We start from the raw sequence: 19,602 nt of genomic DNA, 5'->3' as shown, positions 1-19,602 counted from the left end.
TTATTCCTAAGGCAAAGTTCTATACCTGTCTGTTTGCACTGCTATATCCTTCCTAGCACTCGAGTTTCCTACTTAGTCTTCTTATTCTTTTTGTACAGCCAGATCATTTCTGGGTCCGTGATCTGGGTCTGGGTCTGTTCTTAGGTACCACTTGGCTGGATTTAAGCATCAGCACTGAGATCAGCCTGTGGCCTGAGTTGCTGGCAGATGTCTGAAGGTAGATTGGGCAATGCTATGTGGCCACAGCAAACCCACAATACTGTCTGTGTAGGCTGGTGGGGAACAGCATCCCCTCCAGGACAAGGTTTGCTGGGTGGATGGAGAAGAGAGCTGACTCTGAAGCCACTCTTGCCACATTGTGATATTGCTTGTTTTGAACTATCTTTTCATACAATCCTTTTTGGAAGTCTGTATTTACATCCTGAAGGAGGTATATTTACTATGTTTTCATTGAAACATAGAATTCCTGATGATACACAGAGTAATGTATCTGCTTGCTTACTAAAGATGTCACCTTTCATCTTTGAAGGCTCGTATGGATTTTGACCTTTTGATAGATATTCTACAAGATTATACAATTTACCTAAGATTACTAACAATTCCTTTATTGGATTTCTAATGGTGGATGGAGATCCGATCACTGATTGTAAACTCAAAAAAACTAACCACATGCACCACCCCAATTCCCACCCACTTCCACCATGCCCAAAATTTCAAGCAGCTCAGCAAAATTCCTTGGCAGTTTTATATCTGCTTCAGCAACCATGGCCACTCTTTCCAGTGTGTCTAAAGCACTCACATGATACAATTTCTCCTTATTTGATATTCTTATTTGTGTAAGTTCTAGCACTAATTCCTACTGGTTCCCTGGTGACATGCAGTCTTCAGCCTGGGGGAACTGGAACCCTTTATAGGAAGGACACATCCCTTTTCTTGTTATACACATTTTCAACCAAATATTGGCAATACTAAAATGAGAATAGCCATATGGGGACCTGGGATCATCATGAATCATGCTTGCCATGTGTGGAGATTATCAACAGAGTCAAGGATTCATCCCTACAGCCACCCCGGTGTGTGTGGAGAAGTGCAATGCAAGGATCATCACCATGTTAAGAACTTGTTGGGATGAAGATACAGAGCAGAAACTTATTTTTTTCTCTGTGAAACAGTAGTCAAGAGAAGCAGGCCATGAAGGGTTGAGTTTTGCTCACTTGTGAAAGGCTTATTGCCACAAATAGGTTGTACCTTTCACCTGACAGGTATCAAGAGTGTCTTGCAGACTATGTGAAATGTGCAGGAGTTGTTTGTTCGCCATTCAAATGTGGCTGTTGTAGAGAAGGGATGTAGTAGCTGCTGAACAGCCCACAATGACAGTGTTCGGTGGTTTAGAGCAGGAAATGAAGACAATTAACATCCAGTTGAAACCAGATGTCATGTTAATTAGGCAAGCCAGTAAAGGTAAGCCAGTCACCTTTTCTTAAATACAGATTGTGATTACTTCAGGCATCACAGGTGATGGAGTGCCTACTGTTTAGTTTCCTATATCCATGGTCAGTATTCTCCCTACTCATTTCAAATGTTTGTCTAGTCTTGTCTTGAAGTAAAATAGGTCACATTAATCTTGCTGCATATAAAAAGCCTCAAAATGAGCTAAAAAGATAAAAAATAGAAAAGTGCCTCACACTTTGCAGTTGTGCTTACTAAAAAGTAGATACCCCTGATTTCCCCTCCCTGCAACCCCTTGTCTCAGATAATTGCATTTTATTTCTTTCAATATCTCAGTAATTTATTATATAATAATCTATGATAGAATTTGGCCATGATGCAAGCCTACAGCTTTCTGTCTTGCAAGACAGCTGTAGGTTACAATAGTTGTTATAGGGGACCCTGACATTCCCTGTGTACATGTTGTGTTGCTTTTGTACTTTCTGTAAGCAGAAATGGTCACTGTCAGAGGAAGGCTTTTGATTTAGATGAACCTTTATTCTGCTCCAGTGCGGACAGTGTTAAGTTACGCCAGATGGGAAAATTACTTTATTTCAAAATTATTTCTTCCCTCAGCAAGATACCCCTTTAAATTAGTGTGAGAAATGACTGCATAATTAGTAGTGTTTGTAGATTCTGCAGATACATGTGGTAGGAGGACCCAAGCACCTTGTGAAAAGGCCTGAAATATGGAGCAGACAAGTCTTTCCCTCCCTCACCATGAAATCCAGCTACCAGGAGGAAACTACTGGAATCTGAAACTATACACTATATGCTGTGTTACTTGGCACCAGATGATAAACAAATGTGACCTCATAGTATATGCCCTAGTAGGCACATTGGGATCTTGGACAACGTGGTGAGCAAAGTGGAAAAATATGTTGATTGTTTGATTTGGAGGGGCTGGTGCCGTTGGTGGCAGAGAAAAGGAAGATAGATGAGCTCCTCTCATCAATGTTGCTGGGTTTTTTGACTGACACTGTACAAATTTGTTGCTAACCTAAATGTTGCTCTAACATGCTTGAAATTAAGAAGCAAAAGGCAATGGAGGATGCAAAGGAACATCAGAAGCAGGGGAAGAGATAGGAAGGCAATATTGATCAGCATGATGGGCAGTGGTATCCATGCATTGCTTTCCTTGATTCCTACTGAAGTTTTGGAAAATGCTTTCAGTAACTTCTGACTCTTTCCAAAACAAATCAGGGCAAATGAAAGAAAGGGAGAACAAGAAACAGTGGTCACAAAAGAAATTATCCTTTTTCTTCCTCCTTTCCAGCTTCACTGGAGAGAACATCTCATTGCTTGGTGGAGCTGCAGCTTGTGTTCTCTCAGCATCCCCTTCAAGTGGTCAGTCTCTTGAGTGACCTGCACAGCCTCTTCTGTAACATCCTTAAAACACATCATGTTTGGCACTTTCTGGTTATTGAGCACATAGTCACAGTATAGCAAAGCTTTCATTATGACTCTTCTGCTGGCCTTGGAGAAGGACTTCTGCTAGAATAACTCAGTAGGCAGGTTAGTTGCAAATGTGTTTTCATAATCTATTAATGGGTATGGGGAGGAAACTTGTTTCCCCATCTGCCAAAAGAAGTTGTGAAGTGGTTGAAGATCTCTCCTAGGAACAAATAATTAAAATTTCAGTTTAGTCCAATGAAGAGCCATTGGTACAGTAACTTTCAAAACATTTTAGATTTTTCTTCCCACTTTTATTTACATTTTGAAAAATAGTCACTTCAGGATTGAAGGTTCAGATTTATTTACACCCTGCACTCCACACCAAGGATATGTAATAAAAGTAGTTGTGCTCTTTTTGTTGCTAAAGGTAGAAACCACTGGTGATGCTTATATGGTGGCTAGCAGCCTACCCATCTGCAGTGGGATCAACCACGCGGAAGAAACAGCTATTATGTCTGTGAAATTCCTGAGTGCTGCGATTACTTTCAAGATAGGCCATATACCCAGAGAGAAGCTGAAATTTCATTGTTGCCTTCACACAGGTAAACAGCCCAAGTCTGTCTGGCTGTGAGCTGGGGGTGGAGGTCTGGGTGCATCAGAGGGTAAGGATTGCCACCCACTGAGGCATGGTGGCACACCTTTCACAAGTGTGAGGTAAAACCTGTTGGTGTAAACTTCCTTCCAGGTGATTAACCTTTGAGTTTTAGCTTATGTTTGCAATGGGCACTTGTGATTTGTTACTGTGGGTCACCAGGTACATCATAAATTTGGTACCAGAACCCTTAAATTTCTTATCTTGATTTTCTGTATATATGGAATTTCTCTTTCCAATACAGATAAAATAAATGCAAAATTTGCAGGTTTTCTCAATTCACAGTTCATCCTCAGAAGTATCAGATCAGACTACTTTTTTGCCTTGATGACTCGTTACAGTAACATACCCCTCTACTAGAATGAGTACCAATCTGACATGCTCCACTGCTCATGTCGTTCTTCCTGCCTCATTTTTTCTCAGTTTGTAAAGGGAAGATTAAATCTTCCAGATTAATCAGTTAGTGTTTTTAGAGAACTTTGAGGTATTCATTAAAAGGTGCTAGCACTGAACTGTTGGGCACAAAGACAATGAGAAGTGCTCAGAACGCTCTTATCAGGGGTTATTAATCACAATGTAAATTTATAGTGCTGTGCAAACATTTCTCAGTGATAAGACCTCTGCTTTAGCGTTAGACCTCTGCTTTAGCACTCACCAAGGAAAAGGATCTACATGCCCCATTTCCCATCATGCAGTATTGCGTCATTTGGACTCCGCTGAGTGTGCTTATGGAAAAGCAGAATGCAATTTAAACCTGCCAGACCTTCTCAAAACATATTTCAGGGCCATGTTGCTGACAAGTCTGTGCTGCCTATTGTGACTTAATTGTCTTTTAAAATAATGTCAATATGATATACATCCCGAATGTCTGAGTCTTAGGCATGCTGACATACGTTGTCGTATTTGCTCCCGGAAAAAAACCCAGTGATGTTATTTTCCAATTAGAACGGGTGAGTATAAGCAGCAGAGCAGACTGTCTTGCAAGAGGGTGGGATCCCTTCCAGTGATGCTTTGTGTCACAGTGTGTAAAAGCCCAGAGAGAACGAGTCTGTCAGAGCAGGGTGTTAATGTGGATTAAACCACATGCAGAGAAAATTTAGCAGGAGAGGGAGCACAGTCTGCTCAATGTGGGCAGCAATCTGGGAAGGTTGGAGACCAGTCACACCACAGAGCAGGTGTTTGCATTGCAGGTGGGCTTTGTATAGGGGAATTTAACAATGTTTCTCTTAAAATTTAGAAATGGAAAATGTCTAATGTAACTGTTTTTAAAGAGCAGGCTAAGACATTAGGTGTGCACTAGGTTTTCCTTGTAACAACAAAGTAAAGAAAAATGTGTTGGACAGCAGGCTGATCTCTGTGCTTCAGGGTGCAATGCAGCTTCTGGCAGAGCTCAGGACGCTAGTCTCCCTGTTCAGTGCCTGGCTGCAAGAATTATTATTTATTTCTCTGAAGCCACTGGACTTGACCTTTGCAGGGTCACAGTGATACCCTACATGAAAGGGCTGTGGGGTCCAATCAATCAATAGCTATTTTTTCCTCTGCACCTGTGAGTGACAGCTGCCCTTTAGATGGAGATAACTTGAAAAGATTTGAACTTCAGAACGGAGTGAGGAGTTTCACTCCTAATACAGGCTATGTACTTCCATGATGTTTTTTGTATGTATTGAGTCATAGCTCTTACGATACTATTCTGAGATAAGTAGGTTTTTTCCTTGTTTCTGCCTGGGACATTTAAACAAAATGTCATGGATTTACAGAATAAAGAGATGAAGTTGGTGTTTAAATTAGGATTAAGATGAGGAGTTTCTATATATGCTGTCTGTATCTGAGCCATTGCCTGTGTTTATATTGTGTAATATATTACCAATTCTGGCAGCGTATGCAATGTTTACCTCAGTGTGCTACTGCGTTGAGATTCCCCTTGAGAAAGGCTTTCAGCCCTGGTGTGGCTTCACTCCTTTGAGGGCTGAGCTAGGAGGAGATGCACTAGGTGGGCATATCAGGTCAGACCTAGTCTGGCATCTGCAGCAGAAGCAGTTGCATGTCCTCTGATTGATAACTAGCTACTGAGGATTCGTTCTCAAGTTTGGATTTGAACTGTGGGATCCCAGCATACTGCCTTAATTATAATTAATTCTGACTTGACAGAGCCTGCTCCTTTTTCACTATCACATCTGGGGTGGCAGGAATGGAAGGAATCACAGTGCCATGGCACTGCTTGTTTGGGGACGCTAAATACAGAGCATCAAGGATGCAAAGTACCAGCTTGTATAGGTGGCATGCTTGCTGGTTTGTACTTCCGAGGATTTGTGTGAGATCTGACTCATTCTTTCATTGGCAATTTCTGTTGGACGTTCTTAATTGTTATTTGTACAACAGTGACTGTCAAAGGCCACCCAGGTTAATGGTGTTTACGATTTGCAAGTGAGAAGTGACCTATATTTAATGAACAAAATATTGTGTAAATGTGTGTCACTGTATAGTGATATTGTGCTGCAGCCTGTATTATCATCTTGACACCTGTGTGTTCATTTCTCTCCTACTTCTTGCCATGACCTCAGTGGCCTTGTGCTTCAGCATTGCAGTGACAAACTGTGAGAAGGAAGGCATGTAAAAACTCATGCCTCATTAGGGTTCATCCAAATGAGAGGAAGAATTGGGACAAAACCTAACTGTAATCTTTGGGAAAAGCAATGTTGGGTTCTAAACAGATTATCTGCATTCCCTGTAGCTAACCTTCCTTTCCTATGTTTCCATGGCCAGCCTTGAGTTGGACTTTCAGATGCAGAGATCAAGGCAGGCATCTTCATGCCCCACCAGCTGAAAAAAATCCATCTTTATAGTGCCTCTGAAATGGTGAAGTCTTTCAAGCTTCAGCTTGTGCTAAAACCTTTTGCAATCATTGCACTTTCTGATACTGGCAACATAAGAAATATATAGTAGCATAAATAGTGATGAGCCATATGCAGGTTAGGAAGAATGAATTACAGTCTACATATTTTATGCAAGCTGTTTAGGCTGGACAGCTTGTGCTTTCTTAAAAGATTAGTTTTTGGAGCTGAAACCTGTTTATATATTGCTGCCTTCTCTGGCAGATAGACCTTTTCACAGTCACCTCTGGGAGCTGTTTTTTCAGTTGTGTTTTATTTGTTTGTTTTTTAGCAATAAACCAGTTCTGGACTGTAGGAACACACCGATCGGTAATAGGGCTTTGCCCACCCTACCAGCACAGCTCACGGGCTACATGAGCCCCACTCAGCACAGTAAGGTGTAGGGAGATATGTATGCCCAGAAGCTCCATCCCACGGTGGGCAGGGAGGTGGCCTGGGAATGTACAGGCACACTTCATTCACAGTTGCTGCAATCCTGCGAGGATTGTTCCAAAGCAACACTTAATGCATGATCAGGGAGAAAATTAATCAGCCTATGAAGGAAACTCAGTTCAAGGCTTTCTGCACAAAATAGCCCTGATAGGAGAGCAGTGACTGTTGCAAAGGCAAGGCAAAAGAGGTTTGGAGAGGAAGCCAGTGTGTTAATCTTATGTGGCAAGGACAAGAATTTGAAGAGGTAAAACCACTTGGCAGGTGTTGAAACTTGGGATGTTAGGGGGAGGAGGGGAGGGGAAAGGGAGGCAAAGCAGCAAACGGGGGAGAAAAACCTGCAAGGTCATTATCTCTGATCAAAATGCCCTGTGGCATACAAAACAGTCAGCAGCAATTATCTGCTTTAGAAACTTGCACCGCTAAGAAATACTTCGAAGTGAGAAATCTAACCCTGGTCTGCCTAAATCAGACAATTCTGTCAAGAGAGTGCCCTCTGTTGTTCGTAGCGGCTTAATGCATGCCATCAGCTCATCTCTGCAAGCGGTCAGGGCGGATGCTGTCTGCTATAATTTCACCTTCTAAACAGCTTTATTTTTCTCAGTTACTTATAAATACATATGGACTGGGATTACCCCTAGAGGAGCAAATATAGTCCATGGTAAGGAGTGTGTGTATTTGAAAACTGCGGCTGTAACACATGCATGGTCTAGCTATGTATTATCATCATAACAATGAGGTTTCAAAAAGAAGAGGGAGGGAACTTTAAATCCTTAATTTAACAGAATTATTCAGGAGATTTCCTCTCTACAAAAAATAGAAAAAACTCTATAATGTGTTTATGCTGCAGTATGTACAGACACAGGTACACCCATTGTATTCATTAATAGGAAGTGTAACAGCTGTAGTTATTCTTCTCTCTTTCATATTTAGGATGTTGGAACTTTCATGGAAGAGGCCCAGGAATGTGTCTTACACTTTCAAGAGTTTTGTTCAATATTGTTTTAGTAATTACTGGAAGTAAGGAACCTGCCATCACTCCTGCTAGGAAACTGTTTCATGTCCTGATAATTCCTGCTCTTTAGAAATCATGGTTTCCCTTTCTAGTGATTGCTTCTTGTTGTTTAAGAACTGTTGTTACTCAGGTACAGAGCTAACACCTGAACCCTGTTGTAACTGCCACCAGCTATGTCTTCAAGGAACTGTAAAGCTCATAAACTTATTTTCCAGACTCAGACGATCTTAGTTTGCATCCACACCATGCAGCTATCCAGCACGGAGCCTGTCCCGTCAGCAAGACATCCTGCTCCTTAGTATTGTACCTACTTCAGCATGTGTAGTACTCCCCTGAACCCAACCAGTCAATACTGGCAATGCTGAGAAGCAGGAAAGAAATGTCAGGTAATTAATTCTGAGGATCTTCTAACTATTGCTACATAAGAAGCATCCTTTTCTCCCATCTTTGACATGTTAGTTTAGTTTTCATCTTGTTCAAAGGCTTCACAGATCAAGTTAAGACCTTGCAAGACCAGGCCTGGAAGGGAGTTTGATACCATGCTGACAGGAAAGGGGCACCCTGAAGGTAAATTTGGCGTTGAAAAATGCTGAGTTTGCATATCCCTGTATTCCTTATAGAACCAAGTACTGTTGGCATCACAGCTCTTTAAAAGGAGGCATTGGTAGAATACATAACCCTTGGGATTTCATCAGTTTAAAATGTCTGCAGAGACTGGGAAGAGGTAAATCTTTTGGGGGATTCTCCAGCATTCAAGGCACAAAGCTCATAGACTGTTTTATTTATCTGGTAAAATGGTGCACAAGGATTTTTTGTGACTTTCATTTTTCCTCTGTAAAATAAACATCTTTAGTAAACAAGTCCAGGTCCAAACAGGATTGGGAAAAGTTAAGAAACACAGCTGGGCTGCATTTTATAACAAAACAGCACAAAATCCAATCGCAAAGAGTAGATGGAAGATGATATCTGCAAGAGAAACACAGACTAAATGTGAGTACTTCCTCATCAGCTGCCTCTCATGTTCTCTTCCCACTGCCAGCAATACAGTTGCATGCCCCTAATGTGGCTCTGTCACCATATCAGTAAGATTTGTAAGGCCTTTTGCAAACCCTCTCCCAATGAAATGCTTTCAGACATCTCTGTTAGCCCAGTGAGACATGCTTGTTCCTTTCTGGGAAGAGGGTGTGAAAATAAGAGAAAGTAATGTTCAGTAGTGGAAGTTATTGTTATTATTTTGTTGTCCAGAGTGAGGGATGTGCCAAAAGGAGGAAAACAAAATGTATAACATTGAGAAATAAAACTTGATTTTGAAATATTTCCCTCTCTGTCAAACTTAGTAGATTTTTCAGCTCTTTGAGCTATGGGTTTTATGTTGACAGAGTCACTCAGATCCATATTTGGGAGTGGTATTTTCATTGTCATACTTTGCAATTTACCTGAGACTGTGTAAAATCTGGATAAACCTTTGCCTGTATAAAATAAGAGAAAAAGATAAAAAGATTAAAATAGGGCAAAGCATACCTGTGTACTTCATAAAAGCAGAACAGATAACATTTGCCATAGTTTGAAATTCTGGATATTTCTTCCTCTTGGCTTTACTATCTGAAGTTGTAAAAGGATCCTCAGTTCTTTCATGTTCTAAAACTGATGGAGTTTTACTGGTGCAGCGTATTGAATTGTAATAATGCTGCTCTACGTGTATTTGTAATTTTAAATTGGCTTTCAGGTTGGTGAGGATGCAATTGATAAACTAGAATAAAGAGTTCCACTGAAAACATGATTTAGGCATACCTTTTGCCAAGGACCTGTTTCAAAAGATGTGCTGGATCTGCAGAATTAAACCAGTTCAGGGAGAAATTCCTGGTGTCTCCAGGAAGCAGCAGTTAGAGGAAACAGGTATTGTTTCATAGTGGGGAAAACTGATGGTAGTTCAATTTCTGTATCAGAAGGGATAGGCATGAAGGACTAATCTACGAGAGTTGTGGCTCTGCTGAAGTACCAACCCACAGTGTAAAGAAAAGCTTTCCTGCTTCCCCTAAGCCTGACTTCTCTCCTACTCATGTGCAGTGTATCAGCTCTTGTCTGGGCTGTTGCTGAGGTCAAGTGCGGGTGAGCAGAGTTTACATTGATAACTTGGTGTGTAAGCGGTTTGGCCATTTATGATTAATGCCAAATGTGTGCCTTTACTCACTTTGTAAATGAGGATAGTTTCGCTGAGCTCTTCTACCAGAGCCTAGAGGGGACCGACTTCTGTTCCAGACTCTGCTGCTATGGGGGAAAGGGCTCTGGCAGAGTGCTCCAGCTCCTTCTGCTCGCTCCTATGCTCCTACGCGAGCCACAGGTAGCTCCCAGCTTCATTGTTTCCCCAAGGGAGAACACCCCAGAACCCCAGTCACTTACTGCGTACAGAAATCTCCGCAACTAAAACACCTCCGGTTTGTTCCATGCGCTGTTTGCGTTTGTCACATATCTCAAGAGATCAGAGAGAAAGTCATGTATACCAAAAAATTAAAAACAATTTTTAAAAATCCAAACCAAATTCTCATGTTTCCAACCAAGGAAATAAAATCTGTGTCAATATTGATGCATATTTTCCAGGGACATTTTTTCCCTGTAATCACTGGGGGTTTTTTGTGCAGGAGAGATTTAAGGAGAGTATTTACAGTCCCTTTTCTGAGGATTTTGGTGCACTACAGCCCTTACAGTGACTGTCAGTGTGAGTGCTCTTTTCAGTTATGAGATGACAGGAGCACAGATGGGTGTCTGCTTGCTAACCACAAGTGCTCCTGGGCTGCCCTTTCCACCCTGCTTTAAACAAAACTCCTGTCAAGAAGGAGAGTGGGAGCTGAACTCTTAACTATTTAACCCGTGACCCCTGTGAAGGCCTCTGTTGTTTATTGGTAATTGTAATTGTTGCCTGTTGGGTAGAAACAGGAAGCACCAAATCCCTTCCATATATATCATCTCATGTCCAGCACTAATGATGCCTGTCACAGCTGACAAGGTCTGCATCGGAGGCAGTGCTCTACAGATTAAAGGTCCTTGTCCATCCCCTGACATCTGCAGATCCCCAGCTGTGGGCATTATTTTTACAAACTCAGCATGTGGTAATTCTGGTTATGAGTTGCTTGTAAGCATAGACCCCCAGCTAGGTTCAGCCTTAATTGCAGCAGACCACCAGCTGCATTTTTGGGTTGGAAATAGACTCAAGGGATGTTAGCCTGATCGAGCAATTATCTTACGCTCGAGGGTGAGGAGGGAATTTCACCCTATTCCTGAAAGGATAGTGTAGATGTTTGGAAGTACTGTCAGAAAGGCAGATATGGAGTACTGGTTTTGCGTTTTCTCTTAAACCTGCTCTGTAGCTGGATAAAAAGTTGAAGAAATCTTAAAAACAAACAACAAAATCTAAGACCAGAATTTTTTCTTTTGCCTTTGAAGCTTAGAATTTCTAACAATGCATTTTTGTCAAACCTGCAAATTCTGCACAAATCAGTTCCCCCTGCTTAGTGCTGAAGCTGGGTAATAAAGTGCTTTCTTAATTTGGCTCCTGGACAGAGAAAGGCTTTAGAAAGAATAGTTGGTTTCACCAGGAGGAACACTTTATCTTCTCCAGCAAGAAATATTTGTTGCTGAAACAACAGTATGTCAGCCAAGGAGTATTTTAGGCTTTCATTTCATGTTAAATAAAATTTGACTTCGTTTTATAGCAATAACACATTCATTGCATGACAGAAAGAATAGCGAGGCTCTGACTTAGTGAAGGAGGGAGAGGGAAGTCTTTGAAGAAAGGCAGTTTAGTAACCTTTACCCTCATTCCCACCTAAATAACATGCCTGTATAGCACCCTCACCTCATTCCCACCTAAGGTTACAGTTCCTGCTCCAGTGACAATCTGTGTATTTCATGAAGAAAAGGATGGCTGCAAGAGCAGTAACTTACTGCAGTCCTGCAGGACAGCAGAAGGGACCTTCCCTGGGAAGGGGGACAGGGAGGTTTTGTTTGACTAGCGGTGAGCTTTGAGCCAGTCTCTCCTGCTGCCCCCAGGATACCCCCAGCACCAAGATATTTGGTAAAATGGAAAAAAGCTCTACTTCATCCCTTTTTTCAGGCTTGGGTTTAACTGTAGCTGTTTGTCAGACAGGAGTGTAGTCTGGGATATCGACAAGAACTGAGTTTTTCAGTGGCTACCTTATTTCTCAATACGTTTAAACGAGTTGCCCAATGTTGCATACAGTGCCTGTGGCATGACAGGGGTCGGGGTACACAGCTGGCCACTGTGGTTCATGCATTGAAGTGGCTCCATCTACTGAAAGCCCTGGCACTGGCTCTGCACCCGACATGCCCTCTGCATGGTCTCGACATCCTCTGTCTAAATTTAGCACTGTGTGTTTCTCTGGGAGGGGGGCCTTACCACTGGGCAGGAGAACTTCTCGCTGTCACAGACATGTGTCTCGCAGTGCAGCCAGACCTTGGACAGCTTGGGTATGTTACGGAAGCGGAAGGCATTGAACTGGAATGTCGCCCGGTTCGTTTTCCCGTTCTCGTGCACAAGGATGGAGCTATCCGTGGCACACCTGTGTTGTATATGGAGAAGCGGTGTCAGAGCTCTGTGGCTTCGTGAAACATCTCCTGAGGTCACAGTCTGATGAATGCATTTGCCTTGCTGTGGGCCAGCTTCTCTTTGGCCCCCTTATCCCCCAGCCCACGGCTTTCGGTCATCCTTGGGGCCGGGCTGGGCAGAGGCACTCCCCCAGGTCTCACCAGCACCTACCCCTTGGTGATCAGAGGCCAGTGGATCTGGTAGAAATACTCTGAGGAGGGAGTTGCCCAGCAGTTGTTGAGAACAACTTTGAACCTGGTGATACACAAACGCCAGATTAGCAAGGAATGTCCCAATTGCAAATTTATCAATTCTTACTCCTTCCCTTGCCTACCTGTCACTTAAGCCCTTAGCTTCCACTCCAGCAAATATGTCAGAACCAATTTCTGATGTTTCAACGATGAAAGGGGCTTCTTTTATACTGGAAAACTTGGCATTCTTTGAAAGACAGAGAGAAAGGCATCATATGTTACTAGTAACATGCAGAGCAAAGGCATGTGGCAACTTCAGACAGATCTGGGGAGATGGAATCCAGAAGTCTAGATTCTTATTACCTGCAAGTTCCAAACTGTACACTTAATAGGGTTACTTCAAGCCCAAGGTGGTGTTTAAAAATTTTTTTTGTTAATGCTTGTCTTATAATGATAATAAGTGACAGAATTTGATGCTATTTTGGTTGTGATATGTTATATCACAGCATGGGTGAGAAGTGAGCTTGCTGCTGCTTCTGGTACCTGAGAGGTAGGGGGGGAAGCTGGTGGGTGTAAAGGGATTGGAGATGACCGTAGGGATTGGGAGATGTCCACGTGTTGGGGAAAAGGAATGAAGACAAGCAGAAATCATGTGGCCATATGGAAAGGTTGAGCACTCCATGATTTATACTTGTGGTGGCTGGCAAGGGGAGAGCTGAGGGGGCACAACTGTGCAGAAAGAGCTCTGCTGGCTATATGGTCATTCTCCCACTAAAAAGCCAGCCTGCTCAAAGTAGTGCAATGTGTGGTGCTCAGATGAAAAAGTTTTGTTACAAATACGCTGAAGTACCTACCTTAAGTCTTGCTGCTTTTTGTTGCATAAGATCGTAACAAAGTTAGCACCAGGACTAAAGTGTAACGTGTTTAGTCATAGCATTGGTTTACTTAGTTAAACCTACACAGCAGGATTCAGGTATATGTAGTTCTGGAGCTGTTGGACTCTTTCCCTGCTGTGCTTGCTCAGTTCCCTGGTACTGATCTTCTTATGTACCTTTCCTCTACACAGCAAAGCTGTGGGGCACTACAGTATTCCCACTGCAACAGCAGATAGGTTGGATGCACAGAAGTTAAGGCTCAAGGTTGTGTTTAGATTTAGTGATCCACGCCTGTGAAGTGCTCTGAGAAATTCTTATTTCACCAAAGATTTCTCCCAAAGGAAAGAACTTGCAGAATTACTGTCACAAAACTCTTATCAGTCCTTGTGCTAAAATGAGTTGAACCTGCTATAGTGCTTCTTTTTCCAAGCTTTATTGCTCTGCACCATTTTAGGGTACCAGCTTGCTTTTCTCACAACAGGTTTCTGTGTTGAAGGTCTGATTTTCATTAGGCATGAGCCCCTCATGCTGCATCACAGACCTTTGCTGTTAATGGTGTGTCACAGACTAAAGGGCAGGTGAGACTGAAATGTTTCCACTGGGTTACACTGCAGCCTGGGTGCTGCTTCTGGATGAGGAAATGAGCACCTGAAGCACTTGGAAGTATAGCCCACTGGACCTAAAGGCTCTGTCAGGCAGCAGCAGAGATGAATATGAAGGCAAAATAAACCTTTTATTTCCATTTTGCCAGGGGGAAAAAAAAAAATTTGGAATTAACCTTTTCTCCCTAGTGAAAATGTGAAGAAAATAACAAAGGAGTGGTCTATTAGCTTTCTGAGCTTGTTCTTGTGCTCAGTGGGAAAATGTATTAGTACAGTTCAGCCACTCCTTCTTTGACTCCTGGGAGCTTCATGACCATTAGAACAAAACAGTTATTTGACAAAAAATGAAAGAACCAGAGATCCATTTCTCACTGTCCATCATTTGTTTTTGCAGCCATTCTGTCAGGAGTTGACAGGAGCAGTGTGGTACCTCCTGGGACCTTGCCAGCATATACTACTGATGTGCCATATATCAGAAAAAAATGTTCACATGGGCTTTCATGTGGCACCTAAAGCCTGACAAAGTTTTTAGTGATCAATAAGTGCCCAAAATGCATGGTGTGGGAGGAGAGATTTCCATCAGTCCACCTTGTGGTAAATATTCCCTCTACTTGGCCTATAAATTTAACGCAGTACATTATTAGTTGTGCTGCTTCTAGCTGTACTGAAATAGAGAGGTTGTTTTGGTGCGTTTGACTGCACTTTGGTGGAAAAAAGTCTCCAGGATTGGGAGCTGGCTGCTCCAGCAGCACAGCAGAGCTGTGGGAAGGAGGGATGTTTCGAATCAGCCTGATATCCAAGGACAAGATTTTGTTGGAAACAAAATTCCAGCGTGACCTGAAGATCTCTTGGGAACACAAAATGTCTGTCAGGTGAAAGGACCACTAAGCAAACTGCAGGAGAAATGTGGGGAGATTTGCTGTATCTATAGAGACGATGTGATAGCAGCAGTGCCTGCAGATGCAGGCTGCTCTTTGAGTGGGACTACAAACAAGTTTTGCTTTTTCTTATAAAACCTGTCAGCATGTTAGAAATGTACCTCTCAGCAGAAAGATCTTCCTGATTTGGAGGGATTAAAAGAACATGGCATGTGTCTGCTCTGTTCAGTTTAAGTATATCCCTGGTAATCAGCAGAGACAAGGACCCCTGCAAACCTCGCTGTAATTATCCGTTCCAGGTTAGTAATGTGCTCCGTGACACATAAAGGTCAGGAGCAGCAGCCCTTTTTTTCCCAGCTCTTTAGGCTGAAGCCTGTGGAAGGTGAAGGCAGAAAGCTGGGTGGCAAAGAACACTTACAGAGTAGAAGTTGAGGGACAACTGACTTTCAAATGAGCCCGAGCTCCCATTCTTCACATGGACGGTGGCCACCCTGGGGACATAACAGAGTTTCTGTGAGTGAAGCCTCATGCTAAAGACAGGGTGAGGCATGCTCCCAGAAGAGGACTTACCTTTGGTCAAAGGCAGCCTGGTTCACCAAGTAGTTGGCATTGTACGTGCAGCTGAATGAATAATTCACAGGCTGGCTCTTCACAATTACTGAGGAGTCATTGGAGACGATGGAGTTGTAGAAGTGATAAATGGGGTTCTTGAACTGTGGATGGTGAGAGAGAGAAATGTAGGCGGTTCTAAGTCTTTGAGGCATCGGGAACAACTTCATACTTTGAAACATGAAGACTATGTGGTGACAAAACACCATCCCCAAGGAAACATGGTTTTGTAGCTCTTTACATGCTGTGCTGCCTATACATATGCCTTACTATATATATGTTCTGTGTAATAAAGATGCAAGTGGGCCACAAACACAGAGGCTAATATCACTAAGTCTGTGAGTATTTTGCCTGTAGATGAAAAGCACAACTATTTGATTCTTCCTTCTCCCTGAATCTAGAGTTTGCCTCCTGTTTCCATCAGTACTTAAAGCCTACTCCAGCCTGAAGCAAACAAGACTCCCTCAGGTGACTCCAGCTGATTTCTGAGTCCAGCTCAGAAATGTTGACCTTGATAGTCTTACCTCTGACTGCGTCCCACAGTATGATTTATTTTTAGGTGACAGATCTGGGATTGTGAATTGGTAATATCCTGAATCATGGATCCCGTTGTAGCAAATGCCTCCAAGTGCCAGCTGATTAACCTCCCATCCATAAGGACACTCCGGAATTTTGGTAATGATGGTTCTAGGATAGCAGTATACCAGAATTACATCTGCAAGGAAAATAATACACCTAGAGTGATATTCAGTGGTGTTTTCCTTTCAAAGAGGTGGGTCTGCATACCTACTTTCCATTGGGATTAAACTTCTGTGTGCAGGGGTGTGTGCTGCAAGGTCCCCTAATGTGAGCAGCTTTTGCTACACAAAACCGACCTTTGGGCTGTTAAATTTTGCCCTCTTTGGAAGAGTTTGGCCTTTGCCTTCTAATCAATGCAGAACTTTGTGTAAATTTCTTATCTTTCTGGAATAGCTGACTGAGGAACAGAGACACTGCTGAGAAACCTGAGGTGAAAAATGTCTGCACTGAAATCTGTCAAATTAGCTTACACTGCAGAGGTGGCTTCTGTAATGCCACCGACTGTAAAAATATTGGTGAAGTTGTTTCTTAGGCTTTGGTAGATCTGCACCTTTTTAAAGCAACGTTACATCTGTCCATGATAGACATTTTCCCCTTTCTCTCCTTGCACTGGCATTGCAGCGCCAGCGCAAACTGAATTTTTACAATTCTCAAGTTAAAAGATAAAATCTAAAAATGAAGTGAAAAGCCTAACCCTGTTAATAGCAATAGTAAATGAACTGAAATCCTAGCCCTGTTCACAGCAACGGTTAATAGCAGTGCAATATGTTTCCAAAGATGGTGATTGCTATTACAACCATGAATATTAAACAACATAACTTACAGATTAACTGCTTCATGATAGCAGAATTGGACATTTTTCAATGAGAATCAGGCAGTGCACATTTGAATGTCTGATGGGAATTTAAAGGACAAATATTGACTAACCATTAGTGACCTGAAAATTGAGAAAGACTTCCAATTACTACAGTCAGAAAAAAGTCACCCTGCCTGTAATTATTCAGTTATTTCTTTTAAAGCCCTTGACACTCACATTTTCATGATAAAAGCCTCATTTTGCAGCCGTTTCATGTCTGTTAGGGAATACTTGGGGAAAGTCAACTAGGGACCTTAACAACTTGCTCCTTTCCGGTCAACAAACCTTCAGCACATGAAAGCTGATTCTGCTTGTGTTTATGGTCAGATTTGTAGCTCTGGTGACTTTGCTGTTATGAAAATTCCTGCAGTTCAGAAACTGCTTGTGCAAATAGCAGTACTGGAATAAATGGCTAGAGGGCCAAATACTTAAGCTATATCATGAAATTACTGATCGTAGTCTGACACCAGTCATGCACACACAAAGCAGATGCTCTATTGCAGTGTATTCCAACACATTTCTACAGCACATTTCTTAGTTGTAGTGAATTCTGTATTACAGGTCTGTCTGGCACCAAATCATTTGAGTTTCTAGGCAGAAATCAGTGTGCAATCAAAGACTTACATTCAATGATTTTTGTTTTTTCTTATTTAATGTAGCAGTGTCGTTCAGGAGTTCAGTCCAACACATGCATTTACCACTAGTTATCTGATTGCAGTCAGCAGGACTAAAGCCCAGCTTGGGCAGCAAAGATCTGCTGCATCTAGCCTGTGCTATTGCAGATAATTCCTAATTGTCATTGTTTTCTTTGCCATTTTATCCCTGAATTCTTCTTGTGCTTAATTTTATTGCACTGTGAATATTGCACAGACTTATGCATATGCCTAATTCTCTGTGGGGCTAGGACTTCAGTACTACGTGCTTTACTGTGCTATCTGTAAGCAGATCAGTAAATGAAATGTAAGGATTAGCTCTCTAGAATCCACAGTTTAACTTTGTGGAAAAAAACCCTTGCCACTTTTAAATAGAAAAAAAAAACCCTTTGGCACTTTAATTACAAGAGAAGATCATAGGAAACTTAAGTTATTTTACCTGCTTTATTTGGAATGCAAGGCCCTGCAAGAGCTCGAGCCAAGATGACCAGCAGATAAATAGTAAGAGTCACCATTTCTTGCCACGATCTGAGGACACAGGGAATAAAAGCTGAAATTGTCTTCAAAACTGGAAATAAAAGCAATGTATGCATTGACCACAGACATGAAACTGTAGCTACTGTTAAACATGTTCTTCTTGCAGAGAGAAAAAAATAACATTATTGATACTCTCTCACCCAAATTAATTGCACTTACAGGATAAATATTTCCAAGACTTTTATTATTGTTGGATCACTATTGTGACAATTTTACTATTTCGGTTTAGTGGTGGCTTTTAATTATTCTAGATTTTCTTTGTTCTTGTAAAGTCTAATCTGAAAGTGTTAGTATAACCAAATTAAACTGAAACAGTGAGATACGAAAAAAGAGGGAATAAAAATTCCTAGATGAAATATGATGCAATAACATATATATTATGCTTATAAATGTAATGCTGAAACTATTCTCTGTGGTGATGGCTATCCTGATGTATATAATCTTAACTTCATGTAACGCCTTTTTGGTAAATTATGCTTTTTCTCGTTACTGCTAAATGTTGAGTTTGTAGGAAAACACACACAGCAGTAATTTACATTCCCACTTCAGGCCTCAAACTTGCAAACTGTTTCCCGCAGGGAGAAGCATGTGCAGCCTGTGGGATTGGGACTGAAGTTCTCATATTTTCCTTTCGTAGACACTCTTCAGTGTCTGCCCTCAGATACACATCACTGAGCACACTGTCAGAAGTAACAAATATCTTTCAGGTTAAGAAAATAAATCTTCCTGATTAAGTATTTCCAATAAAACCAATCAATTTCAACATTTTCATTCAGCCTCTATTTAAAAAGATAGATCTAAAAAAGGCTCACACAGTACATTTCAGTGACATTTCCTTCTAATTACAATCCTACGCATTCTATAAGAAATTAAGAATTATACCTACAAGACAGGAAGTGTTTCAGATTTTCATTCCAGCCTTATTCCAATAGCTGCGCTGTCGGCTCTTCCCAAGATGTCCTCTTTCAAATGAACCCAGCTGGCGTTATCTTCGCTTTATATAAGCAATCTTGTAAAAGGAGCCCATCTCTGGTTAAATCTCAACCTGCCAGTATTGTCCAGTGTGGGAGGAAAAAAAGAAAAGCAGTTCTCTTCCCCTAGATGGGACTATTGCTGCTATTCGATTTTTTAAAAGTCTTTCTATGGTGGCTTTTTACAGATCTTGGAAATAATTGGACAGAAACCTGCTGAAGGTATATAACTGGCACAAAATTTTTGTCTTAGAAGTTAATTAGGAATATGTATAATTACTGCAGAGGTGAAGCCACAGCTTCCTTCTAGAATTCAGTGAAAATATATTTATAGGAATTAGCTGCCTGCCTTGAATGACTTACTGACAATGTCAACCT

At 41.7% G+C, this 19,602-nt stretch overlaps 1 protein-coding gene across 4 annotated transcripts; it reads right to left on the bottom strand.

The window, feature by feature from the left end:
- Positions 1 to 8,621: 8,621 nt before the first annotated feature.
- On the bottom strand, positions 8,622 to 19,323 carry TECTB (tectorin beta). Of its 4 annotated transcripts, none has more exons than XM_026851180.1 (11): positions 19,136 to 19,323; positions 18,156 to 18,284; positions 16,153 to 16,343; positions 15,590 to 15,732; positions 15,438 to 15,510; positions 12,808 to 12,911; positions 12,645 to 12,728; positions 12,285 to 12,447; positions 10,271 to 10,340; positions 9,307 to 9,339; positions 8,622 to 8,836 (listed from the first exon to the last, which is right to left on the bottom strand). In XM_026851180.1, the coding sequence occupies exons 2-11, from the start codon at positions 18,229 to 18,231 to the stop codon at positions 8,784 to 8,786; spliced, it is 990 nt and encodes a 329-aa protein (XP_026706981.1). In that variant the 5' UTR covers positions 18,232 to 18,284; positions 19,136 to 19,323; the 3' UTR covers positions 8,622 to 8,783. The 4 variants fall into 4 exon arrangements, with proteins under 4 accessions (XP_026706981.1, XP_026706980.1, XP_026706979.1 ...); XM_026851179.1 differs by having other exon boundaries at positions 18,156 to 18,244; XM_026851178.1 differs by having other exon boundaries at positions 19,140 to 19,323.
- Between the last annotated feature and the right edge of the window lie 279 nt (positions 19,324 to 19,602).

Source organism: Athene cunicularia (genome assembly GCF_003259725.1).
Source record: "Athene cunicularia isolate RWA chromosome 6 unlocalized genomic scaffold, athCun1 chr6_part1, whole genome shotgun sequence".
In the NCBI taxonomy this organism is placed as follows: Eukaryota; Metazoa; Chordata; class Aves; order Strigiformes; family Strigidae; genus Athene; species Athene cunicularia.
Note: the sequence above shows the minus strand (reverse complement) of the source record. Positions and strands in the feature narration are given on the sequence as shown.

Excerpts from the sequence above, each read along its gene's own strand:
- TECTB (XM_026851180.1), bottom strand. The coding sequence starts at position 18,231 with ATGGTGACTCTTACTATTTATCTGCTGGTCATCTTGGCTCGAGCTCTT. Across the intron at positions 12,912-15,437 it reads TGTCCCTCAACTTCTACTCT|AATGCCAAGTTTTCCAGTAT; the intron begins GTAAGTGTTCTT and ends TGTCTTTCAAAG. Across the intron at positions 10,341-12,284 it reads AGAAGTTCTCCTGCCCAGTG|ATATGTGACAAACGCAAACA; the intron begins GTAAGGCCCCCC and ends TGATCTCTTGAG.